General features: G+C 43.8%; 1 protein-coding gene across 1 annotated transcript in view; it reads left to right on the forward strand.

Annotated features, from left to right (window-relative positions):
• The first annotated feature begins 637 nt into the window (after window positions 1-637).
• Window positions 638-20,297, forward strand: part of RAB32 (RAB32, member RAS oncogene family) — a 44,158-nt gene continuing 24,498 nt past the window's right edge. The window contains exon 1 of the mRNA XM_006111297.5: window positions 638-1,080. Within this exon, the coding sequence (XP_006111359.1) occupies window positions 852-1,080 (229 nt within the window). The 5' untranslated portion in view covers window positions 638-851. The remainder of the gene's footprint in view (window positions 1,081-20,297) is intronic.

Here is a 20,297-nt window from a genome sequence, read left to right on the forward strand (position 1 = left end):
AGTAAGTTTACTTCCTTACTAGCACCCAGTGCGCCAGCGTGCACAACACGCTGCCCCCTAGCCCTGCGGGCGCTGGAACAATTTTTATAGCAGGAGTGCTGAGAGCTGTTGAACCAAACTGGAGACCTTGTGTGCAATGGAAACCACTTCAAGCCAGGGGGTGCTGCAGATGCACTCCAACCCCCAGCGCCTATGCCCTGGGCCTGGCTCCTCAGACACAAAACAAGTACCCCAACCCACTGGTCCTAGACCTGACCTCAGACTCCGCAAGCAACCCAGCACGTCGGCATCCCGGCTCTGCCCCTGCCTCTCCTGTAGCGCCCCCCCTCCCCCAGGAACCCCTGCCTCACACTCCCCCACCGACGGGGGCAGGACTGGGGACACCCGGCAGCCCCTGCATGCAGGCAGCACGTGGGCAGCGGGGCCCCAGTCTCCAGAGGGCACCGCGAGTGGCTGCAGCAGGGGCAGAGCCCAACACGCGCTGCCTGGCGGCGCCCGCCCCGCTCGCAAGGCCAACCAGCCCGGGGAGCTGCAGGGGTGATTGACTGCGGCGGGCCGGAAGGCGGGGAGAGGAGGGGCCCGGGCCTGGGCTCCTCCCGCTGCCACTCACTGCCCCCGCTCCCACCCCCGGGGTTTTATAACGCGCCGGGTTTCCGTGTCCTGTGACTGCAGTCAGGTGGTTGCGTTCCCAGCCGGGCCGGGGCGGGGCAGAAAGTAGTTGGGCAAGAAAGTTTGCGGGCTGCCTGCGCGTCCCAGCTTCCTTGCCCAGGCCTCCGCGTGGCCCAAGGCTGGGGCCGGCAGCTCCCCGGGGAGCAGCAGGAGCGGGCTGTGCCGGGCGCGGAGCGGCGAGAATGGCTGCGGGAGAAGGCCGGGGCGCCGGGGGGCTGGAGTGCCGGGAGCATCTCTTCAAGGTGTTAGTGATCGGGGAGCTGGGCGTGGGTAAAACCAGCATCATCAAGCGGTACGTGCACCAGCTCTTCTCGCAGCACTACCGGGCCACCATCGGCGTGGACTTTGCCCTCAAAGTCATCAACTGGGACAGCAAGACCCTGGTGAGACTGCAGCTCTGGGACATCGCAGGTAAGAGTGAGAGGGAAGCACGTTTCTCCTTTTCCTGGGCTCCCCTGAGCTCTGTCAGGCGCTGTTGCTTTTTGGGTTGCAAAAGACCGCAATATGGGGGGAGGAAGAGAGGTAGCTAAGCCTGTCTTCTCGCTATGATGAGTTCGTGCTTTGCTCAACTGTAATAGAGACCCAAACTCCTCTTCACTCTCTTCTCTTGCCATGGCCATGCTGGGCATCCATTTTTCCTCTGGACTCAGAACAAGAGCAGAGCTTTGAAGGGCTCTTTGAAGTCATGAGAAAGAGGGCTTTGTATCCTGCTAAGGTTGCATTCACTGTAATTGGGACATATCTAATGTCTCTTCAGGCTTTTGGTCTGGCTAAACTGACTTGGCAGCCTAACAGCTGACTTCAAAAGACAGTGGTGGTCTTGCTAACCACCTGACTTAGGGGAATATAAAACAATCTATGCTTAGACTTATTCCAGAGGTTTAGTAGCATGATAACTGTAAAACTATTGGCTTATTCAGTCTTTTGGCCATCATTCTGAAATAGCTTTAAAATAAATAGAACCCCTGGTGGACTTAAAGTAACTCATGTAAGTAGTGAAGCTGAAGTTGAGAGGAAGCATCTTTAGGCATGATTTAGGCCTGAGTTGTTAACTGAAGGGCTAAAGTTAAGTTTTCCTGCAGTTCTTGAAAAAACAAAAACCCTCAATTTGCTTAATGCCTGTTTTGTCTGTAATATGAACAGTGTGAAAGCAATGTTTGATTGTAATGTGTATCTGGAAGAATGCATAGGCATTTTTGAGTTCCCTAGAAAGAAAAGCCTGTTGCTGACAAACCTTGTTTGCAGCCTGCAATTACATAAAGAGGAAAGGAATGTTGTAGGAGTCTAATCTCATGCTGCACTTGAGGCACATCTGGGTTAGAGAATTAGCCCAAAGTCTGTCACTCTGTCAACATAAGATGAATTGACATGAAGTAGCCCACAGTGTGCAAAATCACTTTCCTCCACTGGGTTTACACTAAGGAGTGGATTAAATATGCAGACATCTCTTTAACCTGACACTTTTCATGTAGCTTATATCTAGCCCTGATTGTCCAGCCACACATCTGTTCTCTTCCTTTTGTCATCACCTTGTTTCAGTTGTCTAGATGTGAGCTATTAGGCTTTAACTCAAGTGCCAATACTCATTATTATGTGGTTTTCATGTGAAAAATGGCTTTTAATGTCTTGCTTGTGATTTGGGAAGTCATGAGGCTATCCCACTACACTTTATATATACCCAAGAGAACAGTAATTGCAGTCTTATTCCATTATAAGTTAACAAAGCACAAACAATATAGTGCATGGTACTCTCGTATGTAGCAAATAATGTTATTGCCAGTCACCATTTCCATCATTTTATGGTACCTAGATAGATCTTCAAAACAGAATGTGCCTTCTCCAAATAAAATCCCAGATGTCAATGCAATATGTAGTAAGTTTTTTTTCATATAACTGTTTTGAAGTTGGTATCCTGGTACCCTATTGTGTAGTATAAACTATTCTAAATGCATTTTTGAGCCCCACCTCACTGCTCCCCACTCCCTGCCTGCTCCTTGGACACTGGTTACTCTCTCAAATCAAGCTCAGACTTCAGTGATGTGCAACACCTTTGTGTCTCTAGTCAAGGAAGCTTGACCCATGGCTAGTGCCCAGCTATATACAGTCTTGAGTGGGAGGGGTTTCTCCCTCATGGGCAGAGTCAGTCCACCAGCTCCCTCCCTGATGGACAGCTCTGCCTGCTCTCACTACTGACTCCTTTCCAGCCTATATAGTAAAGGACTCAAGCTGCAGGTGTTGCCATCCTCAGGCCAGCATCAGGCCTTTTCATCAGCCCCAATCTGTTAATTTGCTACAGCAATACTTACTGTAGCAGGTGCTCTTGCTCCAACCAAGGGTATCAACTTGATAGTTGAAATTGTGATAGTGGTAGGAATACAATAAGCTTGCAAGGAAACATGACACTGCACAAAAATAGAAATGAGTTTTAAAGGCTATACCTCCTCCAGGCTTCACTCCTGCATATAAATGCTTGACTTCCACAACTGAGCTCACACTGGTATGAGAACCATGAAATAGGACTCATTTTGAGTTCAGTGGAACTGTTCTGACTTGTACCAACTATTTATGAAGAAACTGTATTGAAGTTGCTGCATGAACTCATGGAGTAGTCTAGTATTTACTTTTATAGCTAAATATAAGTGATTATATAGAATTCAAAATAACAAATACTTGCATGTAGTTATAATTTGTTTCTATCCACACAGAGCTCTAAAATTAGTATCCACATCTGCAAAATATGTGAATATCGGCAAACTTGTAGATAGCCAGATACAAAACTTGTACTTGCATCCATAGTGGCAAAAATGAGCTGTGGCTATCTGTAGATTTACAGGGCTCTAGATATATAATTGGGATGATGGAGGAAACATTCCAGTGTGTAAGTGAACAAGAACTGGCATTTCACAATAAATCAAAGGGGGGAGGGGAGTAATGCTTTCGAAGATGCTTTAGGCTTCATAATGTGCGCATTCTTGAAAATGTTACCCTTAAATATCTTTATCTTAAAATGGAGAAGCTAAAGACTAGGTAGCTCAATATTTTTATTAATAAACTTGAAGCCTTTTGGTGCTATGGCAGGCTTATTGAGGTTAGGTCCACACTGGCCGTAACAGTTGCTTACATAGCTGTGAAATAAGTTGGTGGTCTTAGTCATTAGACTGTCAGTGTGAAACTTATAATAATCTTTTGATGGAGGCCAATTACTGAATGACCATAGAGACTGTATATATTGGCACACAACTTGATGCCCTTGTATTTTGCACTTTTGTGCAGAGAACTGATCAGGAGTTTTTCCTTAAAGCTGGCTGTTTTGCTGCTAGCTTTTGGAGTTGTAGGTGATTGGGCTGTGGCCTTCCATATTCAGCAATGTATATTCCAAGGGTGGGTTAAGGTAGACTAGAAGAAGGGTCAGGGAAAACTTTTACTGTTGCTGCCAGTGAGTTAAAGGATAATATTGAATGCCTGTATTATAGTAACTTGCTATGTTAAAGGAAATATTTCATATTGCAAGTCTCTCTCACTAGTTGCCACAGCTGAGCCCTGTCTTGATTTCCCTGACGAATGTGAATATGCAGTTGGCATCTACTCGTATCCGATGGATCCCATGTTTCTGTAGCTTTAACTTGTGTTGTGCTGCCCCATCCCCAGAGGAGCCAGCTCTTCTATAGAGGGTATACACCAAACTTGTGCTAGTTCAATCATTTTTAAAAGGGGGCCACTTCAGAAAGTTATGAAGTGGCCCTGGGCTTCTCGGAAAGGGGTGTGGCCGGGAGACTTGTCTCATCTCCCGCCTGACCCTGATTGGCATAGGCCCTCACCCTGCACTAGAGAATTGCCAGATGCATTAAAACCATTTGTGGAGTCTAAGTGTTGCAGTGGGAGGGAGACCTCTTATGCTTCTGTTGACCCCAGGCTGATCAGGGCTTACAGGTGGGCAGAGTATGCAAAGTTTCTTCCCCCTGTCCTGCCAGGGGCATGTGGCAGCCAGAGGGGAAACACTGGCTGTTTTAGAACAGCTGGCATTTCTCTAGAGGCTGTACACCCTTGGTAGGGGGAGGAAATGTCACATGTCCCCAGCTCTTGTGGGTGAGGGGAGCGGTAAGGGCCCCATCTATTGGCTTGGTGGGCTAGATTAACCCCGCAGAGACCCCTTTGCCCACCCCTGTAGTTGTTCCTGGCCTCCATTCTGCTTAAACAGTTTACAAAGGCACTTCCAGCTGGACAGAAAAGCTGCACAAATTGACTCCCATAAGATTTCCCCTTACATCATTTAAGCACTATAGTAACACTTAGAAATCCTTTGTGCTGGTAGTTGCAAGCTGGTTGCTTAGTAGCTGGCTAGGTAGCTTTAGAATGGAAGTTACCACTAACAAATTTATGCTGGGATTTGTTCTGAAAGCAGCTGATACTTCACAATAAATCTGTTTGGCCTAAACCTGTAACTGGGGCCACTAACCGATTCAAATGGAAAATAGAGAGCATTACAAGTTGGAGTAGATTTGGTAACAAACTTATAAATATCTTATTGTAGTACTTCAATTCTCCTAATAAAGCCTATCACTTTACTAAAGGCTGCAACTCTGGCACTTAGGATCCATGTGGTGATCGTTCCCTCTAGGACCACATCCGCTATTTTCTAACCCTGCACAGCTGCATGTAAATAATCCGGACTGTCTGTTTGGATGCAGGCTAACAACTTTAGACAGGATTTTAAAATATAGCTTTTAAAAAAAAAAAAAGTTATGCAGACACTTAAGTAACTGGAAAATAAATCACTATAAGCTGAATGGCTATATTGGCGAAACTTGATGCTCTTGTGTTTTGGCCAGTACAGGCAGTCCCTGACTTACGCGGATCCGACTTATGTCGGATCCGCACTTACGAACGGGGCTTTCTCGCCCAGGAGGTCGAGGTGGCGGATTGCTACCTGCGAGCTCCGGGGCGAGCGAGCCCTGTTTGTAAGCTGCTCCGGTGCCCCTGGTCTGCTGGAGACTGTCTCCAGCAGACCAGGGGCACCGGGCGGGTTCCCGCGCTTCTGAGGCTTTGCTAGAGCAAAGCCTCAGAAGCACGGGAACCCGCCGCTGCTGCCGCTTCAGTCCCGATGCCTGTGGTCTGCTGGGGACTGTCCCCAGCAGACCACAGGCACCGGGACTGAAGCCGCAGCAGCGACGGGGTCCCGCGCCTCTGAGACTTTGCCAGAGCAAAGCCTCAGAGGCGCGGCACCCCGCTGCCGCTGCGGCTCTGCGCCCAGTGTCCCTGGTCTGCTGGGGGGGGGGGGGTGCAGCTAGTATGCCCCCCCCCAGCAGACCAGGCTTTTGTTTTGGACCCTGGGGCAGAGCAGCTGGGGCGCTGCCGATTGGTCCTGCAGCGCCGCTCTGGGCACTACTGGACCAACCCAGCAGCACCCCAGCTGCTCTGCCCCAGGCGTCCCCAAGTCAGCCGCTGCTGAAACTGACCAGCGCTGACCACTGGAAGCCCAAGGCAGAGTTGCTCTGCCCCAGGCTTCCTGGAATCAGCCGCTGATCAGTTTCAGCAGCAGCTGACTTGGGGACGCCTGGGGTTCTTAAGTTGAATCTGTATGTAAGTCAGAACTGGCGGTCAGTTTCAGCAGCGGCTGAATCTGGACGCCAGTTCCGACTTACATACAGATTCAACTTAAGAATAAACCTACAGTCCCTATCTTGTATGTAACCCGGGGACTGCCTGTACAAGTAAGTGCTGTCTAGCTGCCACTTTGCAAAACGAGGTTTTCCTCCTAGGCTACTTCTACATTTCACATTCTTGTGCAAGAAGATATGCAAGTGAGGCATGGCGATGAATATTGCTGTGCCTCATTTGCATACCAATGAGCTGCCATTTTGTGCAAGGGACTTTTGCGCAAGGAGCCGTCTACACTGCTCCTTCTTTCGCAAAACCCAGTCTTGAGCAAGAACCGTTCTCTGCTTATTTTCATCTCTGTGCCTCATTTGCATATGTTCTTCTACAAGAATGCGCAATGTAGACATAGCCCTTGAGCTAAGTGAAGGAAAGACTGACTAGTGATGGTTCCCTTCCTAATATGGTGGTATTAGAACAAACTATAACCATTATAACCTCCTTAATTCAGCTCATCTAGATGGATTCTGATTGGGTTGTCATTGGTGAGGTAGTGGAATGGGCACAGAATTCAGTCATCTGAGACACACTAGACCTTACTAAAAGTGGAACCTTTTCTTTCAGCCAGCCCAGCTGATTATCAGAACATTCATACTTACAGCCAGTGACCTGTGTTCAGCTGCCTTTCCCTCCCACTTCGCTTTGTCCAGCACTTGCATCTCTTCCAGGTGCAGCTCTGCTGCAGAAGTCAGGGTGTACCCTTGCTCCTATATGCTTAGGGTTGCCAGATGTCAGGTTTTCACCTGGACTATCCATTAGTCGGGTCCTCTGTCCAGTTTAAAAAGACACATGTCCAGTATTTCTTGTTTCCCTCGGACGGAAGCCTTGTTTTCCTCAACTTTGGTCTCCCCCTTTTTCTCAAGACAATTTGTGTGTGCGTGCGCGTGCTGGCCAGCCGGCAGCCCTATATATACTATTTCTGCAGAGCAGGGGAGAAGGAGCTGCTCCAATGTGAAGCATGAGAGCATGTTTTAAGAGGCAGTGCACTCTTACTAAGATTTCATTGCTTGTGCTCTTCCTTTCACATACATTTTTTCCCCTCTCTACAGAGCAGGTGGGGGGGGGGGGGGGGCAGACAAAGCAGGAGAGCTTCCCTGTGTTACACACCATGTGACTTCTCCCAGATGCTTACCCAGTAGCAGCTGTCTCTCTCATACACTCTTGTTTTTTCTCCCTTTCTGTAGCCCCCTCCCACACCTCTTCCAGGGGAGGCTCCACCCCTCCTGGGGTGGGGGTGGGGGAGAGGGGTCAGAGCCAGCACTTGACTATTCACCAAAATTCAAGAAGTGGTTCTCCTAGGGGAAAAAGGATTGCCCACCTGTTGTAGGGGCAACAGTAACAAGCTGTTAGGGAGTAGTAATATGGTGCTTTAGCAGGGTATTACTTCACTCCCTTGTATACATGCTTGTGTATTGAATTTTTTAAATAGACTATAGACTAGCCTATTTTGAGGATCAGTGATCTTAGTTATATTAGATGTATTACATTAGTCATGTCATTAACTGATCTTGAGTGTGGCTTTTATCTTTAAGAAGCAGCTGAGCAGCCATTAGGTGCATGTTGGTACAGGAAACAAAATACATAAGTCTGGTGTAACATTTAGAAGATAATTAACTTCATAATCTACTACTTGATGGCTAATGCCTTTGCCTCAGTTGGTGTCTCTTCTGCAAGTGCATCAGATAACAAAACCAGTTTAGATGAGAACCTGTGAATCCAGGGAAGCAAAATACAGAAGTGAAGCTCATTCTTGTGTGCTTCCACACTGCAGGAAAAAAGGCTGCTTAATTATAGCTAGGATTTTCTTCCAAGTTAGTATTTCAAGACCTAGAGGGGGGGATCTCTTCTTTGGTAATCTACCTCTTTCTGCAAATAGTATAAGGTGTGAGTGTGGCAAATGTGGCTCGATCTAGAAATTTCTCTATTTAAAGTTTGCTCCTTCAGGGATTTTTAATGAGACATCTAAGGACTTTAAAATGAAACAAACCTATCTTGCTGTCTGCCTAGATATCACCATGGTGATGAAGATCTACAGTCTTATAGAACAGCAGAAAATAAAATCTAGTTATTCCTTTCTTTATAATAGTTAATGCAAATGATAAAAGGGTGCTGGTAGTAAGCCATATGGTTATATTAACAGCAATGCTCTAGGCAGAATGAAGTGCCATAGAATTGGAGAACAATTGGAGGGTTTTTTTTCTCTATTCCAGAGGCATTAATTTCAATGCCAAACTAAAAAGTATTGTTAAAGCTTCAATTAATGTAGGTTTTCTGGCTCCTCCAAAAAAAAATTAAGCCCCTTTTAGGGGCTTTCATTGTGGTTAAGAAGAATAGTGTTAACTTTTTATCACTAGAATGGTTTTACTTGTTTCATAGCAATACAATTTTAATTAATCAATCTGGAAATGCATGATGAAGAGTTCCGTATTCTTGCACTCTACTAAAGTTCTAACATATTCAGTTTTGCTCATAACCTCACTAAACATCAAGACTCAGTCTGTAAAAACACTGAATTACATTTCCATCTAGCTATCTCAAACCACCTTGCTATGAGATAGGTGTACATCCCAATTTAAAAGGTGCCAGAAACTTGACAAAAGGAAGGACCTTGCTCAAAATCAATGTCAGTGGAAAAGCAGGTGCCTGGATAAATCTTTCCACTCAGCTTTGTGCACAGATGATTTAGGTGGACACCTACTGAGGTTTACTGAAGCTCTCAAGTGAGGTAGGTGCCTAACTCTTAACTTCCTTGGTCCCATGGGAACTAGGGAAGAAAGTGCAGGATTCACAATGAAATATAGAGAAGGTAGAAATATTACAGCAAGTTTGGTTGGGGGTGGCTTACTATTTTATGTTTATACATTGAAAGATATAAGTCCCATTTTTGGGGGGTGGGTGGGTGTGGGTACTGTGGTGGCTTCTAAGGGTTAATGTGTTAATGATCAGTAATTGGTTTAGCTTGCTGTATCTTCAGGCTGTTGGGTTTTATTGCAGTAGAGTATAAGCCCTTGATGGTGAATTAAACACAGGTTCTTACATAAAAGGCTTACTGTCATAAGCTGTATGTAAAGTAAGCTGTTTTTACACAAGAGCATATGTTAGCATAAGTTATATCACTTGGGGAAGGGGTATTCAACCCCCCCCTCCCTCCAGCAACCTATGCAGTGGTGTGGACAGTGTTATGATAAGAATGTCTCCCACTGACATAGCTATCACTTCTCAAGGAAGTGGGTTTTTATGCTGATGGGAGAGTTCTCCTGTGGACCCTCTCTAGTGACGTAGCTGCATGTGTAGATTAGTCATAATAATCTTTTCTTTTTTTTTTTTTTTTTTTTTTTTTGTAGAAGCCATAATTTCAGTTTGGTCGCTGATGTGATTCTTCATACTATGCTCATAATCTTTCAAGCATGCAGAATTTAGCTTATTATATAAGGTTTCTCTTCCATTACTATGTCTGCCATGTACCTTTTTACAAAGGCTTGCATTCCAAAGCAAGCCTCAAATTCTGCACTAAAACTTGGTGCACTAAAAATTTCAGCACTTCAGAAAATGACTGACTGACTTAAATCTGTAGTTTCCTATGAGTCATTGCCCTTGGAGAGGGATGTAGTGCATTAACTCAACTGTGTCCTAACATGTTTACCTGTGGTGATGTGCGTTCTTCTCCCTCCTCCCCCCCGGGCATGGCTTTGAGAAAGAAAAATAGCTGTGTTCAGTTCACTTATACTCTGGATAACCTGCATTAATTTTCTGAGAATGGATCAGACATGCTGAATTTTGTCAATTTTTTAAATTAATATTAAACTTAATTTAAGTTCTAAAAAGCCTACATAAGTAGAGGTAATTTACTTAATCTTTTCAGTGTTGTATTCTCTTCTGCGAAAGATTACCACCGTGCAAAGAACAATTAAATTATAAACAATCCATAAAGCAATTTAAATGTTAGCTTGCCATAGTTCTCTAGTTTAATGAAGAAATATTGTGAAGAATTCTTACAATTTGTACTGTATCTGAGTTACCTACTTACATGATGTGCTCTATCTAAATCACAAGCACAGTGATATAAAATTCAAGGATATGAAATTTAAGTCAAATCAAAACCATTTTGTCACTTTAAATCTTAATAATTTAGTGTCAAGGAGAAATTCCCGCACATGTCATGGGAAATCTGTTAACCTTGATGCTTCTACCATATTAAGTTATACTGCCCATCTTAGAGCAATCAGGTATCCTGTGTATTAGTCACACTGATTATGCAAAAGACTGAATTTTCTTTTCAATTTGCAAATAGGCTTATCTTCAGCCAATAACTTGCCTAGATAGGCGCTGCAGAAAAACAATGTACTGATTGCAGTGTGCATGAGCTCAATTGTTTACTAAAGCCAGTTTTTCTTAGGTGGCCTTCAGAAACCATTTATGTTGTTGCCAAAGCACAACACACCTTGGATGAGAGTCAACTAATGTCCAGTTAAACCAGTGCATTTTAAAATGGGAAATTCTTATTATGATTAGGGAGCCACAAACACTGCATCTGCACGAGTACATCTTTCAGATCCTCTTAATTTCACTTCATTGTATTGCTTCACGTTTGGAAACAGTATTACTCAAGGTAGGGGCTTTTAGGCACTTTAACTGATTCTAGAGATCCAGAATGCATTCTGGAAGTTGCAAAATTTGTGCTGTGGACATAATAAAACGGTTCAGTCAAAATGTTGCTCTGGATGTTTGAAACTTACTAAAATAAAACAACTTACTTGGAATGATTCAATTTTTCAATTAGACATTGGTTTGCAGTACTAAGTGCAAATGCAAAGTGACACTATGAAAAGGAAGAAGTTTCATTACAGTATAATGAAACTTAAATACTAACACTCTGCAGAGAACAAGCAGTCTGTCCCACAGTCTCACTAATTGTCATCAGGTATTCTACTGAAGCTAACTGGTCAAGAATTTCTCTTGTTTATATTCAGTTTATAAATTTCAGTCTTTTCCTCAACTTAATTTTAAACTCCTATATTGGGGGTGTCTGTCCAACTCCAGGCCCACAGGCCAGTCCCAGCTGGAGTAATTGCACAATCCAGCCTAGGACTCCCAGTGGACTGGGCATGGTGGGGCCTGTCTAGTACTGGTTCCCAAACCCCACATAGTCTCCCCATTGCCTCACTCCCTTCCCTATGGCACACTGTCCTCTCAACATGTGCCTTAGTCACACTCCCTGCATTAAACACCTTAAAAGGCTACTAGGTGTGGCTGCCAAAATGTCTCTGATGGGTAATATTCCTTTCCCCAAGATGACAGAGTAGGGGCTTGAACCATACCACTGACACTGAAGTGAGAGGTTGTAGTAGTAGCAGCAGCAGCTGATAATCTCCAATATCAGTACTGGCAGAAGCTTCAGGGGGTAGCCGAGTTAGTCTGTACAGGGAAAAAAAAAAAGATCTGGTAGCACTTCATAGACTACCAAACATGTAGATGGTATCATGAGCTTTTGTGGGCACAGTCCACTTCTTCAGATGACCAGAGTTTTTTGAGTTAGTCATGTCTGTAAAGCTTATTGAAGACTTAGCTCGGATCTGATGAAACGGACCTTTAGTGGCCTGTTCGTTAGGCTATGAATAATGCGAACATGAAATGGGTAGGGTTACCATATTTGAACTTTCAAAGAGGACACTCCTATATTAGTATCTGCCAACTCGCGTTGTATTAATGTGTTGTATAGTATACAACAGATACCGATACACTCCTTCTCAGGAGTGTCCTTTTTTGCACGTTCAAATACAGGAAATGGGTTTCCACAAACACAACTTGACCTGATAGAACTGTTTCTAATTTTATTCCCTTTGAACTGTTTAGTTCCTCTTCCTGCATTTTGCTAAAAATACTTTCATGGTATGTTGGTTTGTCCTCCAGAAACTACAATTGCCAAACCTTGGCGAGAGCCACAAACAACTTTTTTTCTTCTCTCTATAACCGTCTCTCCTGCCTTCAACTCGTGCCCCAACACCCTTTCTTGTATGGCCCAAATGCTGTTCAGGTAGAGGAGGAAGAAAGAATCAACTTTGCTGTACTCTTAGGTGGCTCTTACAAGGGTTGAATGTACCTGTAGGCGATGTTCTGCTAACACAGCTAGTAAGAGACAAGGAATTGGGAGACTGAAAGACCAGGTTGGAGAGGCATACCTAATGGACTCTTCTAAAGTCTTATCTAAGAACATGAAGACACAGTTTGCAGGAAAAGCTACAAAATAGCTATAGTAACAGAACCCTAGTCTCTTCCATGGTTCTTGAAACTGTCCCCTTTTTATTATAGCTGATCTCTTGGCATGATTGGCTGCTTTTTTCAGATGTCTTTATACTAAACTTTTGCAAAGATGATTATTAAACTTATGTCTGTGCCACAGCAATGTAAGAAGGAAATGGCTACATCTAAGGCATTCTGACTATCTTGCTCATAGTCATAAAAGTACAGGCATGAATTGCCTAAATTCATGAGTCTCAACTCTTTGCAGTTGCTACCAAATGTGACATGTGGTGCTTTACTATATGAAGAAAGAACAGTTCTTGTTCCAGCTAATTAAAGTGTCTCGAGAGCCGCAGAGCTAAGATTACTACACGTTATGGAATTTATGCTAGGGCAATTTTTAAACATCTCATGGGAGCAGAGAGCTTGCATGTGGATTTGGAAGATGCCTATCTCTGAAATGAGTTGACAAGATGACTGTAGGCCTTTAGGGAAAAGTACCAGACCAGAATTGAACACAGTATAGTTAGATAGCCAATTATTTTTATTTGGGAAGGATTCTTTTGACTAAAGAGCATTATCTCTTGCATTTTAGTGTATATTTGTAAACTTCTGATGTTCCTGTGTGGATTTTACTGCTCTAATCTAGTATGTTATAAACAATTCTGAAGGGTAGCTTTGTTAGTCTTCCAAAAGGAGCAGTCCTGTGGCACCTTAGATTAACAAATATATAGATCATGAGCTTTCATGGAGGTGGGGGGAAACTCACTTCATCTGACTGCCATGAAAGCTCATAATCTATATATGTTAGTCTAAGGTGACACAGGAGGCATTTTTCCTTTTATTTTGGATTTCTTGAATACTGATCCTTGTTACTAGCATGCATAACAATTTTGCTCTGTCTCAATTTTAGTCGGATGCTCTTGAAAGCTTCTTGCCCGGCGTTGATGGGAGATGTGCAGAATGTAGTGGGAAAACACTTTAAATAAAACTTGCAACTTTATCAATAGATCCCCTTCTTATCCTACTACCTGTGCATGGTTGGGTGGGGAAGGGGAAAGGATACTGTCAGCTCTGTAGACTACATTAATATCCAAGTTTTTCTCATCAATTTCTTTCCATAAGAATACAGCAAAGGCTAGATTGGAATAATCAGATGATATAGCTTGTCTGATCACTGGATAACACTGGCTGAGTTAACTCTTCATAAGCTGTTAAGGTAGTTGAACTGGACAATTGCACTTCCCTGAAGGGTTTTTATGCTAGTTCATATGGAACCACTTTCTGCAGCATGTATTCTGTGTGCTTTTAACTGATATCCAGTAACCTGTGCAGAGCTCCAGTTGTGAGCTGAGCATGCAGGTATACTATCTCAACTTGTCAAGTTAGGTGACTACTGTTTTGCTGTTGATATGCCTCTTACAGCAGTCAGACTTATTTCACATTTAACTGTGGGATTTTTAAAACGGTATAGTGATTTAGCAAAAAGATGGGGATTGAGAAACACTTGAGTGCTCCATCCTGTTACCAGATTTGCCTAACACTCTGGGGTATGCTCATTTATCAGGGTTACTCTTATGGGACTGGGGGAGGGGTAACAATTCTGTCTGTGCTGTTTGTGCTTACTTCAGCTTTCATATGGAGCTGAATTCTCCCAGCTGCCAATTCCCTCTCCCACTGGAGCTCTCCTGCAGGAACTAGGTTCCTCAGGATGAGGTTCTTACCACCTTAGCAACACACACAGACACTCACACCCACTAACAGAGCACATCTGAGGAGACTGGGTAATCAGCACTCACAAGCTGACCCCCTCATATGTCCCTGGACTTAGCTGGCTGGGTTTAATAGCAATGCCACACTCCACCCTCATATGCCTTTGGACTCAGTGAGCTGGATTAAACAGCACTTTAAGATGCCATCCTTATAAGCCCCCAGGTACAGCACTCCCTATCCCTACTTTCACACCAGTCATTCACTGGTAAACCACATGATGAGCAAACGCCACAGGATTTTGGGCACTACAGGGATCTTTAACTTGGGTACAAGAAGTGGTGTTGCAGAGCGAATGGGGAAGCCAAAACAACACCCCTTAAGGAAGAGTGAGCAAAAGGGAGAGAAGCAACCAGCTTAACAATGAAAGTTATTTCTGAGTAGTGAATAGATATAAAAAAGCTACAATATTAAATCTAAATTGAAACTGATTACAAATGTTAGGTAACCATATAACAGTTTACAGAGGGCAGGGTCAGGAGGCTATGCTTAGAGGTAGTTGATGGGGGGGGGGGGGGGAGGGAGAGAGAGACCTCACCACTCCATGGAGCTTGCACTGATCGGGGTTCCCAGATGATGATGGTAGTTGGGGGTCCAGAGGGCAGGAGACGAGCAGAGCCCCCAGCACAATCAGACAGGAGATGACGAAGTCTCAATGGAACTGATGCAGTTGAAATCCAGGTATCAGAACAGTTTTTTCTTGGGGCAAGGATAGGAGGGTTTTTATAGGAATAGCTCAAAGAGAAAGAGGAGAGACAATAGAGACTGATCACCCCTGGTTATGGGTGATGTTCCTTGAACTAGCTCACAATGCAAGTAGGCAGTTTCAGTGTTTTAGATGTCAATAGAATCCTTACTAGAATTGATCTGATAATGACTAATTTGGGTGTGAGCAGGCCTGGGCTCCTTAGCATCTGCAGTAGAGATTTCCCATCAGGCAGTGCTTCTCTGCTTTTGGTATCCCATAGTTCACTGCTGTTCCTGCCTTGGAAGAGCTGGTCTCCATTCTGTATGCTAATGAGTTCTCTCTTCAATGCAGATGAGGCTGGGGTGTTTCCTTAATTAGTTTAGGTGTGTCTTCCCTGGCCTTTTCATTGCTTTGTCTGATTCCAGCAAAGGCTTAGGGCTGTGGTCACCAACCAGTAGATCGCGATCTACCTGTAGATCTCAGGGGCTCTAAGAGTAGCTCTTGAGCCCTCTGTGAACTGCGCACCTGCGCAGTACACTTACATTAGATTTCCTTATGTAATGTAGGCGGGGCTTCAAGGAAGGGGCGGGGCAGTAGATCTTCGCCTGTTCTGAGACTTAAAGTGATCTTGGGTGTAAAAAGGTTAGAGACCACTGGCTTAGGGGAAGGTGGCAGCGGCGGGGGAAGGTTTTCCATGAATGTTACTCCCTGGCTCCCAAAAGCACAGGGCTGGTAGGTAACAATCCCATCGCCTGTATATGAGGCTGTCTAGATTTATTTTTCTAGATGCAAATCCTAGGATCTGCAAGAATTGACCATTGGCCATCATTTATCTCCTTTTGGGGGCAATACTCTATACTCAAGTATCAGAAGTAGCAGTATTAGTCTGAATCTGCATAAACAAGAAGTCCTGTGGCACCTTGAAAGCTTATGCTCCAATAAATGTTAGTCTATAGGGTGCCACAGGACTTATGATTCTGTACTCAAGTGAGTCTTATCAGATTAATCTTGAATCTAAATGGTGCAAATAGGGTCACTAGCCAGTGTGTTAAAGCCATAGAAAATAAGTACATTAGAGTGGCCATACTGGGTCATACCAAAGGTCCATCTAGCCCAGTATCCTGTCTGCCAGCAGTGGCCAATGCCAGATGCCCCAGAGGGAGTGAATGCAACAGGTGTAATCATCATGCAATCCCTCTCCTGTCATCTAATTCCAGACAAACAGGCTAGCAACATCATTCCTACTCAGCCTGGCTAATAGATTCCTGGAGGCTAGGTCCATTAATGACTATCTGGCTCTTTATTTGAACCCTGTTAAAGTTCTGATTTTTTTTTTTCCTGAACATCCTCTGGCAAGGAGTTCCACTGTGCACTGAGTGAAGAAAAACTTCCTTTTGTTTGTTTTAAACCTGATACCTATTCATTTCATTTGGTGGACCCTCCTCGCCCAGTTCTTATGTTATGGGAACAAGTAAACAACTTTTCCCACTTCACTTTTTCAACAGTCATGATTTTATAGACCTTTATCATATCTTCCCCTTAGTCTCCTCTATTCTAACTGAAAACTCCCAGTCTCTTTAATTTCTTTTCATATGGGACCTGTTCCAAATCCTTAATTTTTGTTGTCCTCTTTCTGAACCTTTTCCAATGCCATTTCTTTTTTGAGATGAGGCAACCACATCTGTGTGCACTATTCAAGATCTGGGCATACAATGGTTTGAGGCAATGAGAATTTTCTATCCACTTTTAATAATTACAAACACTGTACTTGCTTTTTGACTGCTGTTACACACGGAGTAGATGTTTTCAGAGAACTATCCATATTGACTCCAAGGTCTCTCTCAAGTAGTTGTAGCTAAATTAGTCCCCATCATATCATATATAGTTGGGATTACTTTTTCCAGTGTGCATTACTTTGCATTTATCAACATTAAATTTCATTTGCCATTTTGTTGCCCAATCACTTAGTTTGGTGAGATCTTTTTGAAGCTCTTCAGTCTGCTTTGGTCTTACCAAACTATTCAAGATAGTTATCTTCCGCAAATGTTGACACCTCACTGTTTACCCCCTTTCTCTAGATCGTTTATAAAGAAGTCAAATAGGATGGGTCCCAGGACAGACCCTTGATGGACACCACTGGTTACCTTAAGCTTATCGTATAGTTAAGTTGATTTGTCACTTACATCTCTAGCTTGCCCCCACCCCTGTGCTTCTGCCTGAGAGGCAGCAGTGTTGGGGATGAGAGGGTGGAAGGCAGCTGGGAGTTGATACATGCATGAAGCCACTGCCCTGTGCATATATGCTTTATCAGATTTAACATCGCTACATGCAATAGAATTTGTGGAACAGTTAGATTCAAGTGTACACAAACATGCTCAGACAGCCCTGAAGTGCTACACAGTGCACAGTAACATCACTGTTACGTACACTATGGGTGGCCTTTCAACAAACTATTGAGTGGAGAGGGCCAAAGAGCATTCTAGCTAAAGTAGTAACCACTCCCTTTTGCTGTACTCTTGGGTCTTGTTAGTTCTAGCAGGTTCTTTGTCAGTGGAGGGCTGTGCCAAATTAAATATTTGACTAACACTTAAATCCCTACTTTAAACTAGTGTAACATGTAACCAATGAGTCTGGGCTCATCTGTTAAGCTTCAGAGTTACTCAGCTCTTTCCCGTCTCCCATCCCTGCCTCCACTCTACTGTCAGCATGGAAAGGGGGCAGGTAGGAGCTGGTGCTTGTCTCAGAGCTATCTTAAAAGCTGGCTCCCTGCACATACTGACTCCCATGGAGTTATTGCCTACACCTCTTCCCCTCTTGGCTGATGCCTCTGACAGGCAGGAGCCAGTATGCATGGGGAGCAAGGGAGGAGCAGAACTGTAATGGTTTGGCTTGATGCTTCAGGATTTTGGCCAGAGGGAATCATGACAAAGCAGCCCCTTTTTATAGCAGCTTTTAAATTTGGGACTACTAAATTTTGCACCATCATGCTGTAATTGCCATTGAGTGCTTGCTTTAAGTGTCTTTTTTTATATTATAGCTATCTTTTTTTTTTTTAGGAGGTGTATTTCTCACTACTTTAGCATCATATCTGTCCTTCATCCGCATCTCAGTAGGGGTATACAGCAATCTTTTGGTGCCTTTTTTTCCCCCTTGGTTTCTTCCTAGAATTCTAGGGTCCAACACACTAGCTATATGTAACACTTAGTCGGTTGAGTGTGTCTGGTTGGGCATTTCGTTCTAGAGCATCTGGTCCAGTGATGGCCTTATACTTACTTTTAAACACTTTATTTGCACACACAACAGGATTTTTGTTGTTGCATGGAAGCAATGTGAATACTTAAACAAGAACATTAAATTACAATTTAAAGAGAACAATTTACACTTTCTTATATAATGCTAATTTTAAACCTAAAATGAAGTGGTGACCATAAGGGTCCATGCCTGCTTTCTAACTAGCTTTAGATAATGCGTTATTAATCTACTAGAGTTCTTTGAGGGGTCAATAAGCATGTGGACAAGGGAATCCAGTGGATATAGTGTAATTAGATTTCCAGAAAGCCTTTGACTAAGTCCCTCACCAAAGGCTCATAAGTGTAGTAAGTTGTCATGGGATAAGTAGGAAGGTCTCCTCATGCATTTAACTCACTAAAAGACAAAGAAAGGGTAGGATTAAATGGTAAGTTTTCAGAATGGAGAGAAGTAACTAGTGGTCCCAGTGCAAATCCTTGGACACCAGTCCTGTTCAACTTATTTATAAATGATCTGGAGAATGGGGCAGACAGTGAGATGGCAAAATTTGCACATGCAGAGTCTAAACTGCTCAAGATGCTTAAGAACAAAGCAGACTCTGGAGAGTTTCAAAAGGCTCTCTCAAAACTAGGTGACTGGGCAACAAAATGGCATTTATCACCATTAAAATTCAAGTAATGCACATGGGAAAATAACCCCAACTATACATACAAAATGATGGACTAATTTAGCTATAACCACTCAAGATCTTGGAGTCATTGTGGATAGTTCTCAGAAAATGTCCACTCCATGTGCAGCAGCAGTCAAAAGCAAACAATGTTAGGAATCATTAAAATAGGGGTTGAGAATAAGACAGAATATCTTAGGGTGTGTCTAGACTACATGGCTCTATCGACCGAGCCATGTAGATGAACTTTCTAGACATAGGGAAATGAAGCGGCAATTTAAATAATCGCCGCTTCATTTACATCAAAATGGCTGCCACGCTGTGCCGATCAGCTGTCTGGCAGCACAGCGTGGCAGTCTGGACACTCCGCAGTAGACAGGGAAGCCCTTGTCGACCACCCCATTATGTCATGTGGAATGAGGTTTACCGGGGTGGTCAACAAGGGCTTCCCTTGTTGACTGCGGAGTGTCCAGACTGCCACGCTGTGCCGCCATACAGCTGATCAGCACAGCGCGGCAGCCATTTTGATGTAAATGAAGCGGCGATTATTTAAATTGCCGCTTCATTTCCCTATGTCTAGAAAGTTCATCTACATGGCTCGGTTGATAGAGCCATGTAGTCTAGACATACCCTAAGTGCCTCTATATAAAGCTGTGGTACGTCCACATCATGACTACTGCATTCAGATGTGGCTGCCTCATCCCAAAGATACATTGACATTAGAAAAGATTCAGAAAGGGCAACAAAAACAAACAGGTGTTTGGAACGAGTGCCATATGAAGAGAGATTAAAAAGATTGAGACTTTTTATCTTAGAGGAAGAGGCTAAGGGGAGGATATGATGGAGGTCTATAAAATCATGACTGGTGTTGAAGTGAATAGGCCTCACCAAATTAAATTAGATAGCAGGCTTAAAACCAACAATGGGAAGGTTTTCTTCACGCCACACTGTCAACCTGTGGAACACGTTGATAAATGTATGATGCCAATTTCCAGAATATAGCAGTGTTATACTACTGTGCAATGCTGCTGTTGTGAAGACCAGGACATCAACAGTGTTTAAGAAAACTAGATAAATTCATGGACTTTAGGTCCATAGATGTTTGTTAGCCAGAATGGGTAGACTCTTGTCGGGCTGGAAATGAATGATTGGAAAAGGATATCTTGGCTGTCCTGTTCTGTTCTCTCCCTCTGGGGCACCTGACATTGGTCACTGGGCAGACAGGATACTGGGCTAGATGGACTTTGGTCTGACCCAGTATGGCCGTTCTTATGTGCAAGATTCTGGCTGGTGAACTTTTACCAATGCACACTTTTACCAATGCACACTTAGCCACCCTCTCTAAAAGGGGGAAAAAAA

The sequence above is a fragment of the Pelodiscus sinensis genome, chromosome 3, assembly GCF_052426305.1.
Source record: "Pelodiscus sinensis isolate ZL-2025 chromosome 3, ASM5242630v1, whole genome shotgun sequence".
Lineage (NCBI taxonomy): Eukaryota > Metazoa > Chordata > Testudines > Trionychidae > Pelodiscus > Pelodiscus sinensis.